Raw genomic sequence first — 19,168 nt, 5'->3', positions numbered from 1 at the left:
AGGGAACACTTCTTCATTTCAGCCATCCTGACCAGCCACAGTCAGCCGGGGAATGAGGGGCTGGATCTCAACAAGCCCAAGTCCTTCCTAGACAGCCCTCGTTTGTGATGCCAACAGCAGAGCTGCCAGGGAGAGTCCCAGCCTGGAAGTGGGGAGAAGGGAGGGGGTTCATCCGCCCAGGATGCCCATGCGGCCTCTGCAGGGAAGATCAGGGGGCTTCTAAGCTTAGAGAGGAGGGGGCAGGAGACTTGCTCTGCCCCTCAGCTAGAGAACAGGACCAGGAATAAACCTACCAAACCAGTCATCACCCCAACTGGCCAACCTGGACTCTGGACACTGGGCAGGGAGATTCCAGGATCAGACATGTGCTCAGCAGGAAGCCGCAAGCAGTCAACACCCACTGTCGCCTGGCCCCAGCTGGCACCCTGCTTCAGGACCTGCCCCAGCAGAGGGAGCTGAGGCCCTTACTCCTCCGGACCCCTTACTGCGTCATTTGAAACCTTCAGCCAGGGAACATTCCTGGTGGTCTGGCGGCTAAGACTCCCAGCTCCTAAAGCAGGGGGCCTAGGTTTGATCTCTGGTCAGGGAACTAGATCCCACATTCCACAACAGGGAGTCAGCCTGCCACAACTAAAGATGCCACAACTAAAGATCCCACAGCTAAGACTCAGCGTAGCCACATAAAGCTTTTTTTTTAAAAAAAAAAAAAAAAAGGAATGAAACCTTTAGGGGAATTTGGTCCTGGAAATGAGGTTTCCAATAATTTTTTTCAATCATGCCCAAATCCGAACTGAATTAGACAAAACAAACTCCTAAATTCCAGAAAGACACTCACATTTTAGGTAATTCCACAGAGTTTTCAGAGCCCTTAGAGAAATAACTTCACCCTCAGAGAATAGTGTTAGTACCGGGCGCCTTAGCTTCTCTGCTCCGTGTGCTGAAGGCGGCACCTGGAGGAAAAACTGGGGCCCGCTGGCTGCCCGGCTGGTGGGCGGCTGAGCACGCAGGGCCTGGCCACGGCTGCAGCCACAAAGCAGGGGGCTTGCTTGCAGTTCAGAAGTTTATTAGTGGGCGCACCTGGGCCAGCGGGAGTTCACACACTAGGTCACTGCAGCATGGTGTGCTGGCTGCAGACGGGGAGAGGGCGTGCTGCTTGGTGATGTCACCCCAAGAAGATGGCGGGCTTTGCTGCTGGGTCCGAGGAGCCAGGGCCCGGAGCCAGCGCCATCAGAGAGACGCCACTTCTGTCTCCAGCACCTGAGCTGGGGGGAGGAGGCCCTTTAAGATCTCCGTGTAGTAGGGGCCGAACACCTGCTGATTGTGGTGTGTGAGGCTGACGAACTTCTGGCCCAGTTCCGCCAGCTCTGCCTCGATGAGGGTGAGGCCTCCAGGGAGGTCCAGCAGAGACCGCTGCACACCAAGAACCAAACAGCATTTGAGGAACAAGTGGATCCGCTGATCTGTGAGCAGGGAAAGACAGTGAGAAGGCAAATAACTTCAGGGAGAAACACTGCCCACCACACTCCTAACTTCAAAGTTAAATGAGATACGCACTACCCACCCACTCACCCAGAGAGAAAGACATCTGTTTTGTTTGGAAAGGGACCCAGCTCCTAAGGACAGAGAGAAGATCCAAAACTACTGGGCTAGTACATTTCTATTCAAAAGATTCCTAAAGTATCCGTCAGATAGGTCCTAGTGCCTGATGCAACAGGGTGATCTTCGACTGACCCTTCAGATGGCCGAGGTTAGAGCAAAGTCAAGTTCACAGCTGCCAATTCGACATGGGAGAGGGGAAATCCCTGCTTTGGGGACATGTCCCCCAACCTAATTCAGCATCAATTTCTTGCTGGCAGGGGATGGGTGTCACATGTCTTGGACTGTAGCCAGAAATGACCCAGAAAGTCAAGGATGACTTAACCAAGTTGGACAGTATGCCGAATCTTTGTGACCCCATGAACTGTAGCCTGGCAGGCTCCTCTGTCCATGGGATTATCCTGGCCAGAATACTGGAGTGGATTGCCGTTTCCTCCTCCAGGGGATTTTCCTGACCCAGGGATCAAACCCATAGCTCCTGTGGCCCTTGCTTTGGTGGGCAGATTCTTTACCACTGAGCTACCTGGGAAGCCCCTATCAGAAATAAGCCAAGGATGACTTAACCAAGTTGGACAGTATGCCACACCGAGAAGCTATGAATTGCTGGTGCAAATCTCCCTTAGAACCAATAGAGTCAGCCTTTACTTTTTATCTTTAAAAAAAATTTTTGGTTGCACCTCATAGCATGTAGAACTTCCCCGACCAAGAATCAAACCTGAGCCGTGGAAGTGTGGGGTCTTAACCACTGGACCACAGGGAAACCTCACAGCGGCAGTCTTTAAACCAAAAGGGATATATTTTCAACCCAGCATTTTGCAAAAACCAAAGTCTACCCAGCGACTTGTCTAGTTATCGTGCTTTTTATTGCTAAATGGCTTGGTGAGCAATGTCCAGGGGTCGGGATCGGCCTCTCCCCTCACCATTCTCACCCGACGGGCACACTCACCAATGACGCTGCGGACACAGTTCTCCTTCCTGGCGACGTCCTGGAGCTGCCCTATCAGAGAGCCCGTGTTGTCGCTGCTCAGAGCAGCCAGGCCCATGTTCTTGAGGCTCTGGTGGATCTCCTGAGCCACCTGTTCGCTCACAGTCAGCAGAGCCTCCTCCTCAGGCCTAGACCATGGAGGAGAGCGAGCTGGGACCCGGGGGTGGCCACGAGCCCCGACGCTCCACACCGTAAGTCGGGCCCACACCAGGGAGACGCCCAGCCACCCTGCCGCCCTCATCCCAGACCCTGGGAGCTTGAGCCCCGTGGGCAGGGCAGTGTTTCCACCGTTACCCTCCAGACAGTATTCTCTGTATGACACCACGTTCTTCTTAGAAAACAAGATAAACTATAAAACCAACTCTGGACAGGGGTTGCATATCCACTCAGAACGTTCCAACTCCATGTAATTTAAATATGTGCACTTTTAAGACTTTCTTGGACGTTTTCCATGGTCATCTGTCTTACTCTCGCCAATTACAATGACCCGGCCTTCTGATTTCACTTTTTCCTCTTCCAGGGTGTGTCACCCTGCACTCAGTGGACGCTCAATCCACACTGCTGACTGGCTCCTGGAGCTAGGTAAGACCAGCCCACACAACTAGAGAAAGATTCCTCTGTAGCAACAACATAATGAATCATTTTATAGTAAACAATCCTCCACACTGCCCTGCTGGAAGAAAGTTTCCTTTTTCTTTGTTAGAAGTCTCAAGAAGAGAAGAGATAAATTGGAAGACTGAGACTGACGTATATATATTCACTACTACGTATAAAACAGGTCACTAATAAGGACCTGCTGTGTAGCACAGGGCGCTCTGCTCGATACTCGGTAATGGCCTGCGGGAAAAGAATCTTAAAAAAGCGGATAAATGTATGACCGATCTACGTTGCTGTGCGCCTGAAACTAACACAACATTGTAAATCAATTATACCTGGATAAAAATTTTAAAAAAGCAGCCTCGAGAGCACTTAAGGAAAGACACCCTGCATCTCTGTGGCTGAGTCCACAGGGCCTTTCTGCGGTTCGCGGGAACGCGAGGCATCCTGCCTCAGCGCCGTGTCCTCACACCACTTTGGTCTAAAGCAGACCTCTGCAGCTCACCTGGACTTGAACTCCTCCAACAGGGCTTTGGTTACGCGTTTCAGCTTATCCACAAACTGAGGTGAGCCAAAAAGGACGCTGCCAGAAAAGCTGCTGGAAACCAGCAAGACGGAGGCCAGGATGGTTAACTGGCGCAGCTGTGCCTCCAGCTCCTGCAGCCGCGCTCTGTCCGTCAGCAGGGTCTGGGGGGCCAGGCAGGCAGGCCGTCAGCGGGGCAGCCCCGGGCAGGCCCTGCGGCCCGCATCACAGGGCCAGGCGCCCCCTCCTACCTCAGGGAACTCGTCGTCCTCAGGGTCCCAGAGGAGGAGATTCAGGAAGCCCTGGGACAGCACCATGGTGGGGCTGAGGGGCTCCGGGCTGCTGGCCGCCTCGCTGGGGGAGGAGCAGGCCGAGCTGGAGGCGTCGGCAGCGTCAGGGCCGGGGCCGCTGGGCAGCGGCGCAGACAGCTCTGTGGCCGCGCGGGTCAGCCAGCGGGTGGTGTGATCCAGGAGGCCTGCGCAGAGCGGAGGCCCCCTCAGCACTGCCCCTGTGGCCTGGGGACCACGGCTGGAGGTCTCCTCCCCTCAGGAGGGAAACGCTTTGGTCGGGGGTCTTTCTGGCCTTCTGCAGCCCCTAGTCTGAGCGAGAAACTCTGTTCCTAAACAGAGGCAGAGTTCCCGCTCACATCATAAAGCCAGAACCCAAGGTCATACCCCCCACCCCCACCTCCACTTTCGCTCAAGTTTATATACATACTGGGCTGCTTGTTGAGCAGGTCCTGAAATTTCGCTCGTTCGAACTGGATGGAATGTTCCTGCAGCTGGGGCTGAAGGCTCTGGATAGTGTAGTTCACCATGTCCATTTTCATCAGGCTCAGAACCTGGAAGATCCCTCTGACACAGGAGAAAACGGAGTATTTGTACTATGAAGGGATGTTTCCTTACTTTCTCCAGTGGTGGCGGGCGGTGGGGGATGGGGGGGACCTACACAGATATCATTAAATCACTGTATTCTAGAGGTGGGAGGGGCTTTAGGTCTCGCCTCTGAAATTTACAAAAGATGGCACTGTGGCCCAGGACCCAAGGCCCAGAGTGAATGACTGGCAGAACGAGGAGCAAGTAAGTCTCTGGATGTTACAGCCTTTGGACTTTTCCACACCAGTCATTCTGTGTCTCTTTAAAAAAAAAAAGAGTCAGTAGAAGGAAATACATCAGCATGACAACAAATCTCTCTGAACAGTAAGATTACAGCTGATGCTATTTCTGATGCTATTTTTGGACAATTCACTTTCTTTTTTTAACTTTCTGGGTCTTGGTTTCTATAACTCTGAAAAAGGGATAGTCTCCAATCTCTATCTTCACACTGTGTGAACTGCAATGAGAAAGCCTGGCATAGGGGTGTCTGCGTTCCTTGGAAGAAAGGATTACATACTCCAGTGACCTACGGTAGGATGGTATACAGGGGGCCAAATCAATCTAAGGCCATCTTCAGAAAAGAAAAGTGAACAGGCCACGGCAAAGAGGAGTCAGCCAGGTCTTCAGTGGGGAAGAGACAGTGGCTGTGAGCCAGTGTCCTGCCCAGCTGTGCCCGGCCCGACGGTCAAGCTTCACACCTCAGTAACCGAACAGGGTCTGAGATGTTCTCCAGTTTCTGCACTGCCTCATCGCGAACCGGTGCACACAGCAGAGTCATCATGTTGAGAATGTACTTGGAGAGATGAGGGACATTCAGGGACCCGTGTTCTGCTTCCTGCTTAAGGAGGTCCATGTCCAGGGCTTCTTCAATCTCACTTCTCAGGCGGTTCTGGCGCGGTAATAACAGTGACAGCAGGATCTGCCCAGGAAAGGAAGTCAGAGGATGCGATGCTTTCTGTTCAGAGCCCCCACCTCTCTCTTAACGGACAATCCCCCCCTTCAGCCAGAGACATCCCAGCCTATGTCTTTTAAGGATCAGAAGTTCGGTCCCTTACAAAAAGCACATGAAAAGATGCTCAGCATCACTCATTATTAGAGAAATGCAAATCAGACCTATAGTGAGGTATCACCTCACACTGGCCAGAATGGCCATCAAAAATCTATAGACAATAAAAGCTGGAGAAGGTGTGGAGAAAAGGAAACCCTCTATATGGTTGGTGGGCATATAAACTGGTACATCCAATGTGGAGAACAGTATGGAAGTTCCTTAAAAAGCTAAAAACAGGGCTACAATACGTGCCTGCACTCCCATTCCTGGGCGTATATCCAGAGACTACCATAATGTGAAATAATACATGCACTCCAATGTTCACAGCAACACTACTTACAATAGCCAGGACTACTGGAGACAACCTGTGGAAACAGCCTAAAGTCCATCAACAGGGATGGATAGATGGCGTCATACATATATACAATGGAACATTAGTCATAAAAAAGAAAGAAAGAAGGCCATTTGCATAGACGGACCCAGAGACTGTCATACTGAGTGAAGTCAGACAGAGAAAGACAAACATATGATATCACTTACATATGGAAACTACAGAAAGAAGAGATGGACCCAAAGCAAAAACAGTACCCAGTTGTGGATGTGACTGGTGATGGAAGTAAAGTCCCAAGCTGTAAAGAGCAATACTGCATAGGAACCTGGAATGTTAGGTCCATGAATCAAGGCAAATTGGAAGTGGTCAAACAGGAGATGGCAAGAGTGAACAAGGACATTTTAGGAATCAGTGAACTAAAATGGACTGGAATGGGTGAATTTAACTCAGATGACCATCACATCTACTACTGTGGGCAAGAATCCCTTAGAAGAAATGGAGTAGCCCTCATGGTCAACAGGAGTTTGAAATGCAGTACTTGGATGCAATCTCAAAACTGATAGAATGATCTCTGTTCATTTCCAAGGCAAACCATTCAACATCACAGTAAGTAATCTAAGTTTATGCCCCGACCAGTAATGCTGAAGAAGCTGAAGTTGAATGGTTTTATGAAGACCTACGAGGCCTTCTAGAACTAACACCCAAAAAAGATGTCCTTTTCATTATAGGGGACTGGAATGCAAAAGTAGGAAGTCAAGAAACACCTGGAGTAACATGCAAATTTGGCCTTAGAGTACAGAATGAAGCAGGCCAAAGGCTAATAGAGTTTTGCCAAGAGAATGCACTGGTCATAGCAAACACCCTCTTCCAACAACACAAGAGAAGACTCTACACATGGACATCACCAGATGGTCAATACCAAAATCAGACTGATTATATTCTTTGCAGCCAAAGACAGACAAGCTCTATACAGTCAGCAAAAACAAGACTGGGAGCTGACTGTGGCTCAGATAATGAACTCCTTATTGCCAAGTTCAGACCTAAATTGAAGGAAGTAGGAAAAACCACTAGACCATTTAGGTATGACCTAAAGCAAATCCCTTACAATTATACAGTGGAAATGACGTATAGATTCAAGGGATTAGATCTGATTAGAGTGCCTGAAGAACTATGGACAGAGGTTTGTGACATTGTACAGTGATCAAAACCACCCTCAAGAAAAAGAAATGCAAAAAGGCAAAGCAGTTGTCTGAGGAGGGCTTACAAATAGCTATGAAAAGAAGAGAAGTGAAAGGCAAAAGAGAAAAGGAAAGATATACCCACTTGAATGCAGAGTTCCAAAGAATAGCAAGGAGAAATAAGAAAGCCTGCCTCAGTGATCAGTGCAAAGAAATAGAGGAAAACAATAGAATGGGAAAGACTAGAGATCTCTTCAAGAAAATTAGAGATACCAAGGGAACATTTCATGCAAAGATGGGCACGATAAAGGACAGAAATGATATGGACCTAACAGAAGCAGAAGACATTAAGAAGAGGTGGCAAGAATACACAGAAGAACTGTACAAAAAGATCTTCATGACCCAGATAACCATGATGGTGTGATCACTCACCTAGAGCCAGACATCCTGGAATGCGAAGTCAAGTGGGCCTTAGGAAGCATCGCTAGGAACAAAGCTAGTGGAGGTGATGGCATTCCAAAGGAGCTGTTTTAAATCCTGAAAGATGATGCTGTGAAAGTGCTGCACTCAATATGCCAGCAAATTTGGAAAACTCAGCAGTGGCCACAGGACTGGAAAAGGCCAGTTTTCATTCTGATCCCAAAGAAAAGCAGTGATAAAGAAGGTTCAAACTACTGCACAATTGCACTCATCTCACATGCTAGTAAAGTAATGCTCAAAATTCTCCACACCAGGCTTCAATAGTACGTGAACCATGAACTTCCAGATGTTCAAGCTGGATTTAGAAAAAGGCAGAGGAACCAGAGATCAAATTGCCAACATCCGCTGGATCATGGAAAAAGCAAGAGAGTTCCAGAAAAACATCTACTTCTGCTTTATTGACTTCTGCTAAAGCCTTTGACTGTGTGGATCACAACAAACTGTGGAAAATTCTTCAAGAGATGGGAATACCAGACATCTTACCTGCCTCCTGAGAAATCTGTATACAGGTCAAGAAGCAACAGTTAGAACCAGATATGGAAAAACAGACTGGTTCCAAATTGGGAAAGAAGTATGTCAAGGCTATATATTGTTACCCTGCTTATTTAACTTCTATGCAGAGTACTCTTAATGAGAAATGCTGGGCTGGATGAAGCACAAGCTGGAATCAGTATTGCCGGGAGAAATATCAATAACCTCAGATATGCAGATGACACCACCCTTATGGCAGAAAGTGAAGAAGAAATAAAGAGCTTCTTGATGAAAGTGAAAGAGGAGAGTGAAAAAGTTGGCTTAAAACTCAAGATTCAGAAAACTAAGATCATGGCATCTGGTCCCATCACTTCATGGCAAATAGATGGGGAAACAATGGAAACAGTGACAGACTTTATTTTCTTGGGCTCCAAAATCACTGCAGATGGTGACTGCAGCCATGAATTAAAAGATGCTTGCTCCTTGAAAGAAAAGTTATGATTAAAAGTAGAGACATTACTTTGCCAACAAAGGTCTGTCTGGTCAAGGCTATGGTTTTTCCAGTAGTCATGTATGAATGTGAGAGTTGAACTCTAAAGAAAGCTGAGTGCCGAAAAATGATGCTTTTGAACTGTGGTGTTGGAGGTGACTCTTGAGAGTCCCTTGGACTGCAAGGAGATCCAACCAGTCCATTAAGGGAAATCAGTCCTGAATATTCACTGGAAGGACTGATGCTGAAGCTTAAACTCCAATACTCTGGCCACCTGTTGCAAAGAACTGACTCATTACAAAAGATCCTGATGCTGGGAAAGACTGAAGGTGGGAGAAGAGGACGACAGAGGATGATATGGCTGGATGGCATCACCGACTCCATGAACACAAGTTTGAGTGAACTCCGGGAGCTGGTGATGGACAGGGAGGCCTGGCGTGCTGCAGTCCGTGGGGTCACAAAGAATCGGACATGACTGAGTGACTGAACTGAACTGACATATGGAATCTAATATAATGGTACAAATGAATTTATTTACAAAACAGAAATAGAACCACAGATGTAGAAAACAAACTCATGGTTACCAGGGTGGAAAGCAGGGGGCAGAGGAAAGGTATAAACTGGGAGACTGGGATAGACAATATACGCTATTATATACAAAATAGTAACTAATAAGGACCTACTTTATAGCACAGGGAACTCTTCTCAATACTCTACGACCTATATGGAAAAATAATCTAAAAAAGAGAGGTTATATGTATGACTATTTTGTTGTACAGCAGAAATTAACACAATATTGTAAATCAACTATAATCCAAAAAAAATTTTTTTTTAAAGAAGTTCAGTTCAGTAGCTCAGTCATGTCCGACTCTTTGCAACCCCATGAATCGCAGCACACCAGGCCTCCCTGTCTATCACCAATGCCCGGAGTTCACTCAGACTCACGTCCATCGAGTCAGTGATGCCATCCAGCCATCTCATCCTCTGTTGTCCCCTTCTCCTCCTGCCCCCAATCCCTCCCAGCATCAGAGTCTTTTCCAATGAGTCAACTCTTCGCATGAGGTGGCCAAAGTACTGGAGTTTCAGCTTCAGCATCATTCCTTCCAAAGAAATCCCAGGGCTGATCTTCAGAATGTACTGGTTGGATCTCCTTGCAGTCCAAGGGACTCTCAAGAGTCTTCTCCAACACCACAGGTCCCTCAATTCTCTAAAGAATATTATTTATCTTTGTCTAGGGACCAGTGATAGTTCAAGGGTTTAGGGGATCAATGATAGCAGCAGTAAGTATATCATTTTCTACACAGATTGAGATAAAGAGATAAATAAAATCAAGGGGTATGGTAAAACAGAAATGCAAGGTACACAGATATAAAATATACACCGTCACATGGTGCTAAAGTACTCTCTAAAAATCTTTTTTCATTTTCACTGTATTCATCTATTATTTTGGCTGCACCGAGTCTTCGCTGCTTCTGCACAGGCTTTCTCCGGTTGCGTCAGGCGGTGGCTACACTCCGTTGCGGCGGCTTGTGCTGCAGCGCACAGGCTCTAGGAGTGCAGGCTTCAGCAGCTGCCCCGCCGGGCTACAGAGCGCGGGCTCAGTTGCCGCACGTGGGCTTAGCTGCTCTGCACCATGTGGGATCTTTCTTGACCAGAGATTGAACCTGTGTCCCCTGCACTGGCGGGCGGACTCCTATCCACTGCGCCACCAGGGCACTCTGATGAGGTACTCTTAATTTACCGAGGCAAGCATTTTTGACGTTTAAATTTTACTTCAAAGAATGAAACAGGCAAAGGAACTGTTAAAAGTCCCTTGAAATAACTTATTAACAGAAAACTAGATAAGTTCCCTGTGGACAGAGACTGTCTTATTCACATCTGTGCCTCGGTAACATACAGATATTAGTGATGGTGAGGAATAGGGTTAGTTATTAATAATTGAATGGAATACTGTATCGTCACAGCAAGGTCCCAATTATTCAGCTTCATCTTGAACAAGTAAAACTTGCCCCGCGCTGTCCATTTAACTGACAAACTATACCAGTTATGCATCCGGAGCCTCTCAGTTCCAAATCTGCCCGTCAGTGCCTACTCTGGGAAATCGCGCTGGGCCCTTTCGGTTTCCTTTGCGGGCCGGCACAGTGCTATGTTCTGCCGGCAGAGGGTGCTAAAGAGACACGGCCAGAGGAAGAGGCTCTCCCTTCGGGCTCCGGGGTGCTCCTCCCAGCAAGTTCCCGCTGCACAGCAGCCTCTCCTTCTTCAAATCACCCTGTGGTTTCTTTGGCCCGACTGCACCCTGACTGAAACAAAATCTGCACAGTGAGTGAGGTTTGAACTCAAATGGCCACACGTCCAGTGGATCTGATGAGCAGAAAGTAGCAAGTACTTAAAATGTCTCAGAAAAACATGCAAACTAGAGCCTGGCAGATAATCCCTGTAAGAATGGGCAGCCATGACCTCAGGGAAGTGATTTAGAGTTTCAGTGATCCGAGCCTGTCAAGCGATCCACTCCAAGATGAAAGATAAGCGGCTGCACATCAAACAACCCATCACGAAAACAGGCAAAAACTTGTCGACCTTTGTGGATTTTCAAGGTAACATACACCACATTTGAGACTGTGACGTTCGTTTAGAGTCACTCACAAGGCTGCCAGTTTCAAGTGGAACCAAGCAAAACTCAGGCCCTGCAGCAAGCCCAGCCCGGTCCAGGAGACTCGGTGATTCCGGAAGTGTCCCTGGCGAGTTGAGGATGCTGCGCACACTCTCTGGGCAAGCACCGACAGAGCAGCGCAGCACAGACGTCTCGGATTTGGGAGCACATCTGCGCCGGCTTCTGGGGATGACTATTTGCCTTTGGAGAAGTTGTTTCTGGCTCGCTCTTGACCCTTGGGAGAAAGCAAACACCTTAACACAGGACAGTGGGCGAGATGTGGCCTGAGCGTCCCATCAGGTGTTGTCTGACCGACCTAGGCACAAGACTGGACGTGCACACAGCCACCTATGGTCAGATGAAAATGGCCCACAGGAGACCAAGCACATACGGCGTAAGGAGAGTAACACAAAGCACACTGGAGTACGGAGCGCAAAAATAAGACCTGGACGTGTGGCCACATGAGTTTTGAAAACAATGCCACGGCCATTCAATGGGGAAAGGACAGTCTTTTCAACAAATGGTATTGGGGAAAACTGGATATCCACGTACAGAAGAGTGAAGTTGAACCATACCTGCACCAAATAAAACAGAACTCAAATTGGGTAGAAGACCTAAACATAAGAGCTTAAGTTCTGAAAGTCTCAGAAGAAAAGAGGAGCAAATCTTCACAATTTTGGATTTCACAAGATCTGACACCAAAAGCAGAAGTTACCACAGACTAGATGAACTTGGCTTCGTTAAAATGAAAACATTTGTGCATCAAGGGACACAGCGAGGAAAGTAGGGGGGGAGCTACCCAAGAATGGAAGACAATATCTGCAAGTCATTTATCTGACAAGGGTCAAGGATGCAGAATGTTTAAGGAACTTTTACAACTCAACAACAGAAAGACAACTCAATTTTAAAATGGGCAAAGGACCTGAGTAAACATTTTGCCAAAGACAATGCAGAAGACAGCGCCAAGCAGAGGGTGATGCTCCTCACCACTGGCCACGAGGGAAATGCATGTCAAAACCACAGCAAGACTCCACGTCAGACGTGGCCACACCAGGGGAAGAAGGCTAATGGTTTCAAAATGGAAAAATACATGCTGAAAAGTAAGTGAAAATGTTGAGAAACAGGAACCCTCCTACATTTCTGGTGGGAATGCAAAATGGTAAGACACCGTGGAAAACGCTCTAGTGGTTTCTCAACAAATTAAACATTATCACATGACTCTGCAATTCCACTCCTGGGCATATATTCCAAAGACTGGAAAAGAGATGCGCAAACAAAGACTTGTACACAAATGTTCCCGCAGCAGCACTATTCACAACAGCAAAAATGTGAAAACAACACAATGCCCAACAACAGATGCATGGGTAAACAAAATGTAGTATTATCCATACAATGGAGTATTTGCAGCCACAAAAAGAGATGAAGCTCTGATCCATGCTACAGTGAGGATCAACCTTGAAAACATTTTGCCAAGTAAAATTTGCCATATGCTTAAGGACAAATGTTATATGATTCCACTTATGTGAGGTACTTAGAGCAGTCAAATTCACAGACACTGAAGATAAAACAGAAGCTACCAGGCACTGAGGGAAGAGGTATATGAGGAGTTACTGTCTGATTTTGTTTGCGAGGATGAAAACATTTTGCAAATGGATAATGGTGACGGTTGCATAACACTGTAAATGCCACTGAATTGTAGCCCTTAACATTATTAAAATGGCAAAAATTTAATGTTTACCATAATAAAAAAAATCCCCCAAAACACAAACAACTAAGTCTGTAATGTGGCGCTGCTCCCCCAGGGAGGATGAGCCAGCCACCTGGTAGCAGATGATTTGTTTAGGACCTTTCTGGACCTCTTCCTTCACTGAGGGGGCAAAGACTCACCCTCAAAGGAACAAACACATTCTGAATATAAAGCTGTCTTCTCTACCTCTGTTAAGCACCAACACCCATGTACTCACAGAATCTCACAGAAGGCCTTATCCACCGTCTGGGTTCTGGCAAGCCCCACAGCATTGGATCTATCAAGGAACTCCTTTTACAGCCAAGAAAGTACAGCAGTGGGTTCATACCCACATGCCTCCCCCCCCAATGGAAAGTTGACTGATCTTAACTGAAAAGTGGAATGGCTTACTGAAGACTCAGTTATAGCATTAGTTGAGAGATGATATCCTGAACTGAAGAAGTTCTGTCTTGCAAGATGCAATATATGCTTTGAATCAAAACTATTATGCAGTGCTGTTCCCTAAAGTGAGCAGACTTGGTCCCAGAATCAGGGGTGGAAGTAGGGCTGGCTGCTCTCTCTATTATATCTAAAGACTCACTTGCAGAACTTTTGTTTCCCATCCTGCCAACTTCGGGCCCTGCTGATTTGGGAGGAAAGCTTGCACTGGTTTCACAGAATTTGAAAGTAAGACAGCCCCCTAGACAGTGTATTAGAAAGCAGAGACATCGCTTTGCTGACAAAGGTCCGTTTAGTCAAAGCTATGGTTTTTCCAGTAGTTGTGTATGGATGTGAGAGTTGGACTGTAAAGAAGGCTGAACACTGAAGAATTGATGTTTTCCAACTGTGGTGTTGAAGAAGACTCTTGAGAGTTCCTTGGACTGCAAGGAGATCAAACCAGTCAATCCTAAAGGAAATCAACCCTGAATATTCATTGGAAGGACTGATGCGGAAGCTCCAATACTTTGGCCACCTGATGCAAAGAGCTGACTCATTGGAAAAGACTCTGATGCTGGCAAAGACTGAAGACAAAAGGAGAAGGGGCAGCAGAGGATGAGATGGCTAGATAGCATCACCAACTCAACGGACATGAATTTGAGCAAATTCCAGGAGACAGTGAAGGACAGAGGAGCCTGGTGTGCTACAGTCCATGGGGTCGCAAAGAGTTGGACACAACTTAGCAACTGAACGACAACAATATCACTGAGCCAACAAGGTAAAAAAGCAGTTCCTCTCTGGACTAGACTAACTGATCCTGAGTACCAAGAGGAAGCTGGGCTGCTGCTACACACTGGGGGCAAGAAGGACTGAGTCTGCAATCTAGAAGATTCTGAGGTACTTCTTGGTATTTCCATACCCAATAATAAAGGTCAAGGGGAAACCACAGCATACAAACAACAAAAGGAAAATGCCTGAGCACTCAGACTCTTTGGCAATGAAGGTTTGGGTCACTCTGCCAGATAAAGAACCCCAAGACCGGAAGAAAGGGAAATATGGATGAATAGTAAGAGGAAACCACAGATACCACCTACAGCCCTGTGACCTTACAGAAACAAAGACCATGCACTTTCTCTCTGCTTCTCTCAAGCCTGGGTATTTGTACATGCTATTCTCTTCTCTCTCCCATTACTATCTATAATTTTTATTCATATTGGAGCATAACTGATTTACAACGTCTTGTTAGTTTCAGGTGTACAGCAAAGTGGTTTCAGTTATCTTTTTCAGATTCTTTTCCCATGTAGGTTGTTACAGAATATTGAGTCGGTTGTGGTGCTTTACAGTAAGTCCTTACTGATTGTCTACTTTTTCATATTTATTAACTTATTTATTTTTCTGTGCCAGGTCTTAGTTGCATGCAGCATGTGGGACCCAGTTCCCTGATCAGGAATCGAACCCAGGTCTCCTGCATTGGGAGCATGGTGTCAGCCTCTGGACCACCAGGGAACTCCCAGATTATATACACTGTAGTGTGTATATATTGCTGCACATGGCATTGCTTCATTCTTTTTATGGCTTTTATATCCCATTGTGCATATGTACCATCTCTTCTCTACCCATTCATCTGTCTAAGGACATTTAGGGCGCTTCCATGTCTTAGCTACAATAAGTAGTGCCGCAGTGGATACTGGGGCACATGCGTCTTTTGATTATGGTTGTCTCTGGATATATGCCCAGGGGTGCGATTGCCGGATCATGCAGTAGCTCTGTTTTTAATTTTTTAAGGAACCTCATTATTATTTTATAGATAGGTTGTTGGAAGTTAAATTTTACAGTTTAGCCTAAAGGTAACAGAATATTCTCAATATGCCAGCATAACAATATGCCAAAATAACTCAATATGCCAGCAAATTTGGAAAACTCAGCAGTGGCCACAGGACTGGAAAAGGTCAGCCTTCATTACAATCCCAAAGAAAGGCAATGCTAACGAATGTTCAAACTACTGCACAATTGTACTCATCTTACTCGCTAGCAAAATAATGCTCAAAATTCTCCAAGCTAGGCTTCAATAGTACATGAACCGAGAACTTCCAGATGTTTAAGCTGGATTTAGAAAAGGCAGAGGAACCAGAGATCAAACTGCCAACATCCATTGGATCATTGAAAAAGCAAGAGAGTTCCAGAAAAACATCTACTACTGCTTTACTGACTAAACTAAAGCCTTTGAGTGTGTGGACCGCAACAAACTGCAGAAAATTCTTAGAGATGGGAATACCAGACACCTGACCTGCCTCCTGAGAAATCTGTATACAGGTCAAGAAGCAACAGTTAGAACCGGACATGGAACAACGGACTGGTTCCAAATTGGGAGGGAGTACGTCAAGGCTGCTTATTTAACTTCTATGCAGAGTACGTTATGAGAAATGCCGGGCTGGATGAAGCACAAGCTGGAATCAAGATTACTGGGAGAAATATTAACCTCAGGTATGCAGATGACACCACCCTTACGGCAGAAAGCAAAGAGGAACTAAAGAGCCTCTTGATGCAAGTGAAAGAGGAGAGTGAAAAGCTGGCTTAAAACTCAACATTTAAAAAACGAAGATCACAGCATCCAGTCCTGTCACTTTATCCCATCACTTCATGGCAAAGAGATGGGGAAACAATGGAAACAGTGACAGACTTTATTTTCTTGGGCTCCAAAATCACTGCAGATGGTGACTGCAGCCATGAAATTAAAAGGCGCTTGCTCCTTGGAAGATAAGCTATGACCAACCTAGACAGTATATTAAAAAGCAGGGACATTACTCTGCCAACAAAGGTCCATCTAGTCAAAGCTATGGTTTTTCCAGTAGTCATATATGGATATGAGAGCTGGACCATAAAGAAAGCTGTGCTAAAGAACTGAGGCTTTTGAACTGTGGTGTTGGAGAAGACTCTTGAGAGTCCCTTGGACTGCAAGGAGATCCAACCAGTCCATCCTAAAGGAAATCAGTCCTGAACATTCATTGGAAGGACTAATGCTGAAGCTCCAATACTGTGGCCACCTGATGTGAAGAACTGACTCATTTGATAAGACCCTGATGCTGGGAAAGATTGAAAGCAGGAGGAAAAGGGGACGACAGAGGATGAGATGGTTGGATGGCATCGCCTACTCGATAGACATGAGTTTGAGCAAGCTCCGGGAGTTGGTGTTGGACAGGGAGGCCTGGCATACTGCAGTCCATGGGATCACAAATAGCTGGACATGACTGAGCAACTGAACTGAACAGAATATTCAGTGGGACAGTGACTGAAGATATCCAGAGCAATAGATATAACAACCATTGGGACTGTGACTTTCTTCATTTGGGGAAAAAGATAAGAACTTGTAAGAGACATAGCTGTGTCTTTTGTCTTTTTTTTTGGCCATGCCTTGCAACTTGTGGAATCTTAGTTACCCAACCAGAAATTGAACCTGGGCCCTTGGCAGTGAAAATGAGAAGTCCTAGCCACTGGACCACCAGGGAATTCCCTGGATAGCCATGTCTTATTATGTAAAAACAGAATTGTTTTCAGGAATTTGAATGTGAGTAGAAGGGTATATATGGAAGCTGAGTAACCAAAGGAATGGAATGTGACATTTATCAATTTATTGCCACTCAAATCCTCTTTAAATCCACCCTTCCCTTCTCTGCTCTGAGAAAATGAAGTCCTTTAAATATTTTTCCTTTACCAGATGGAACAATTTTGTTTCATCTGTAGATTGTACTTTTTCTTCTGGATTTGCAATGTTGTGTTAATTCTCATTGTACAGTGAAGTGATTCAGACTACAGATACACATGTAATAAAATTCTTTTTCATATTCTTCTCCATTATGTTGGGCTTCCCAGATGGTGCTAGTGGTAAAGAACCTGCCTGCCAATGCAAGAGATGTAAGATACGTGGGTTCGATCCCTGGAGGAAGGCACAGCATCCCACTCCAGGACTCTTGCCTGGGAAATCCCATGGACAGAGGAGCCTGGCGGGCTACAGTCCATGGGGTCGCAAAGAGTTGGACAGGACTGAAGTGACTCAGCACACAAGCATACACATGATTTATAACAGGGTACTGAATATAGTCCATGTGCAATACAGTAGGACCTTGTTATCTATTTTACACATAGCAGTTTGTATCTGCTAATCCAAAACTCCTAATCTATCCCCTTTCCTTTTCCCCTTTAGTAATCGTAAGTTTGTTTGGTGAATAAATTTATTGGTAGCATATTTTAGATTCCACATATAAGTGATATCATATTTGTCTTTCTGACTTACTTTGCTTAGTATGATAACCTCTAGGTTCCCCTGCTGCTGCTAAGTCACTTCAGTCGTGTCCGACTCTGTGTGACCCCATAGACGGCAGCACACCAGGCTCCCCCATCCCTGGGACTCTCCAGGCAAGAACACCAGAGTGGGTTGCCATTTCCTTCTCCAATGCATGAAAGTGAAAAGTGAAAGTGAAGTCGCTGAGTCGTGTCCGACTCCTAGAGACCCCATGGACTGCAGCCTAGCAGGCTCCTCCATCCATGGGATTTTCCAGGCAAGAGTACTTGGAGTGCGTTGCCATTGCCTTCTCCATGTTGTGGCAAATAGCATTATTTCATTCTTTTTATGGCTGAATAATATTCCACTATGTATATGTACTCCCCATATTCTTTACTCATTCCTCTGCTGATGGACATTTAGGTTGTTTACAAGTTTGGCTACTGTAAACAGTGCTGCTGTGAACACTAGGGTATATGTCAGAAGGTACTATTAATTAGTTTTCCTGGTTCTGGAAGCTCTCACAGCAGGCTCCTGTAGTCCATGTGGCTCTACAGGCAGCTGGCTCCTGCAGCTGAGAGGTTTCTCGAGTACTGGACTCCTACAGAGCAAGTGGCTGCTTCTCCAGGGCTCGGCTCCTGGGGCACAGGCGACCACTCTGGCAACCAGCTCCTGCCATACATGGTGGTCAACAGCACACACAGACCAGAGAGCTCCCTTGGCACAGCCATGCCCTCAGATGAGTGACTGAGTTCTTGGGTGTTCCCCCTACCCTAGGGCTTTTATCTTATATTCCAGCAGAGTTTTCTCTGCTTCTTACTAGCCCAAAGCCTTCATTTCTCCAATTCCCTGTTATAATAATTTTTATATTAAAACTTCTTTGTTGAAATTACTGAGTGATTTCTGTCTATTGATCCTAGACTCTGACTGATTCATGGACCGTGTTCAGTTGGGATTTGCTGGCCACTGACATTCCAGTGAGCGGGAACTGTCCAGAAACTTTATATCTGCAAAGGTAAGGTTTGCCACTCACCTCTTTAATTTCCTTTAGAAGTTCAAGAGCACAGTTGAAGTCTGGCGGAGTAGCTGACAGTCTCTCCTTCAGATGCTCCCAAAAGGCATCGTGCATGGTCTCCCTGATCCTGCCTTCCAGACTGTAAGGGGGTTAAATGAACAAATTATCTTCTCCACTCAAAAACTGCCATAAGGTCACTATCTACTAAGCCCCAAATGATATTTGATTTAAAAAAATTATACAGACAAGGGAAGGCCAGGAACTAAGTATGGAGGGCAGCAAAGCTGAACAAGCTGGGGTTTTAGACTTGGATATCAAGGGCACTGGCACAACCTCTCAGAAGGGCTCCTCACAGTCTGGCGCAGCCACTTTCTGCAGTAGGAAGAACCCTGAACAGAGTTCAGGCTGAACATTAACACTGATTCCGCATTTAGTGTAGAAAAGACGTGACTTAGTTTCCCTTTACGTACACATACAGCAAAGAAC

The 19,168-nt window shown here is 46.2% G+C and overlaps 1 protein-coding gene across 1 annotated transcript in view; it reads right to left on the bottom strand.

The window, feature by feature from the left end:
- The window catches only part of TCP11 (t-complex 11), a 31,748-nt gene continuing 13,626 nt past the window's right edge, over window positions 1,047–19,168 (bottom strand). The window contains exons 4-10 of the mRNA XM_018038664.1: window positions 18,701–18,821; window positions 5,275–5,465; window positions 4,419–4,555; window positions 3,953–4,176; window positions 3,684–3,865; window positions 2,543–2,709; window positions 1,047–1,460 (exon numbers count right to left, since the gene is read on the bottom strand). Of these exons, the coding sequence (XP_017894153.1) occupies window positions 1,228–1,460; window positions 2,543–2,709; window positions 3,684–3,865; window positions 3,953–4,176; window positions 4,419–4,555; window positions 5,275–5,465; window positions 18,701–18,821 (1,255 nt within the window). The 3' untranslated portion in view covers window positions 1,047–1,227. The remainder of the gene's footprint in view (window positions 1,461–2,542; window positions 2,710–3,683; window positions 3,866–3,952; window positions 4,177–4,418; window positions 4,556–5,274; window positions 5,466–18,700; window positions 18,822–19,168) is intronic.

This window comes from Capra hircus, chromosome 23 (assembly GCF_001704415.2).
Source record: "Capra hircus breed San Clemente chromosome 23, ASM170441v1, whole genome shotgun sequence".
Classification (NCBI taxonomy): domain Eukaryota; kingdom Metazoa; phylum Chordata; class Mammalia; order Artiodactyla; family Bovidae; genus Capra; species Capra hircus.
Note: the sequence above shows the minus strand (reverse complement) of the source record. Positions and strands in the feature narration are given on the sequence as shown.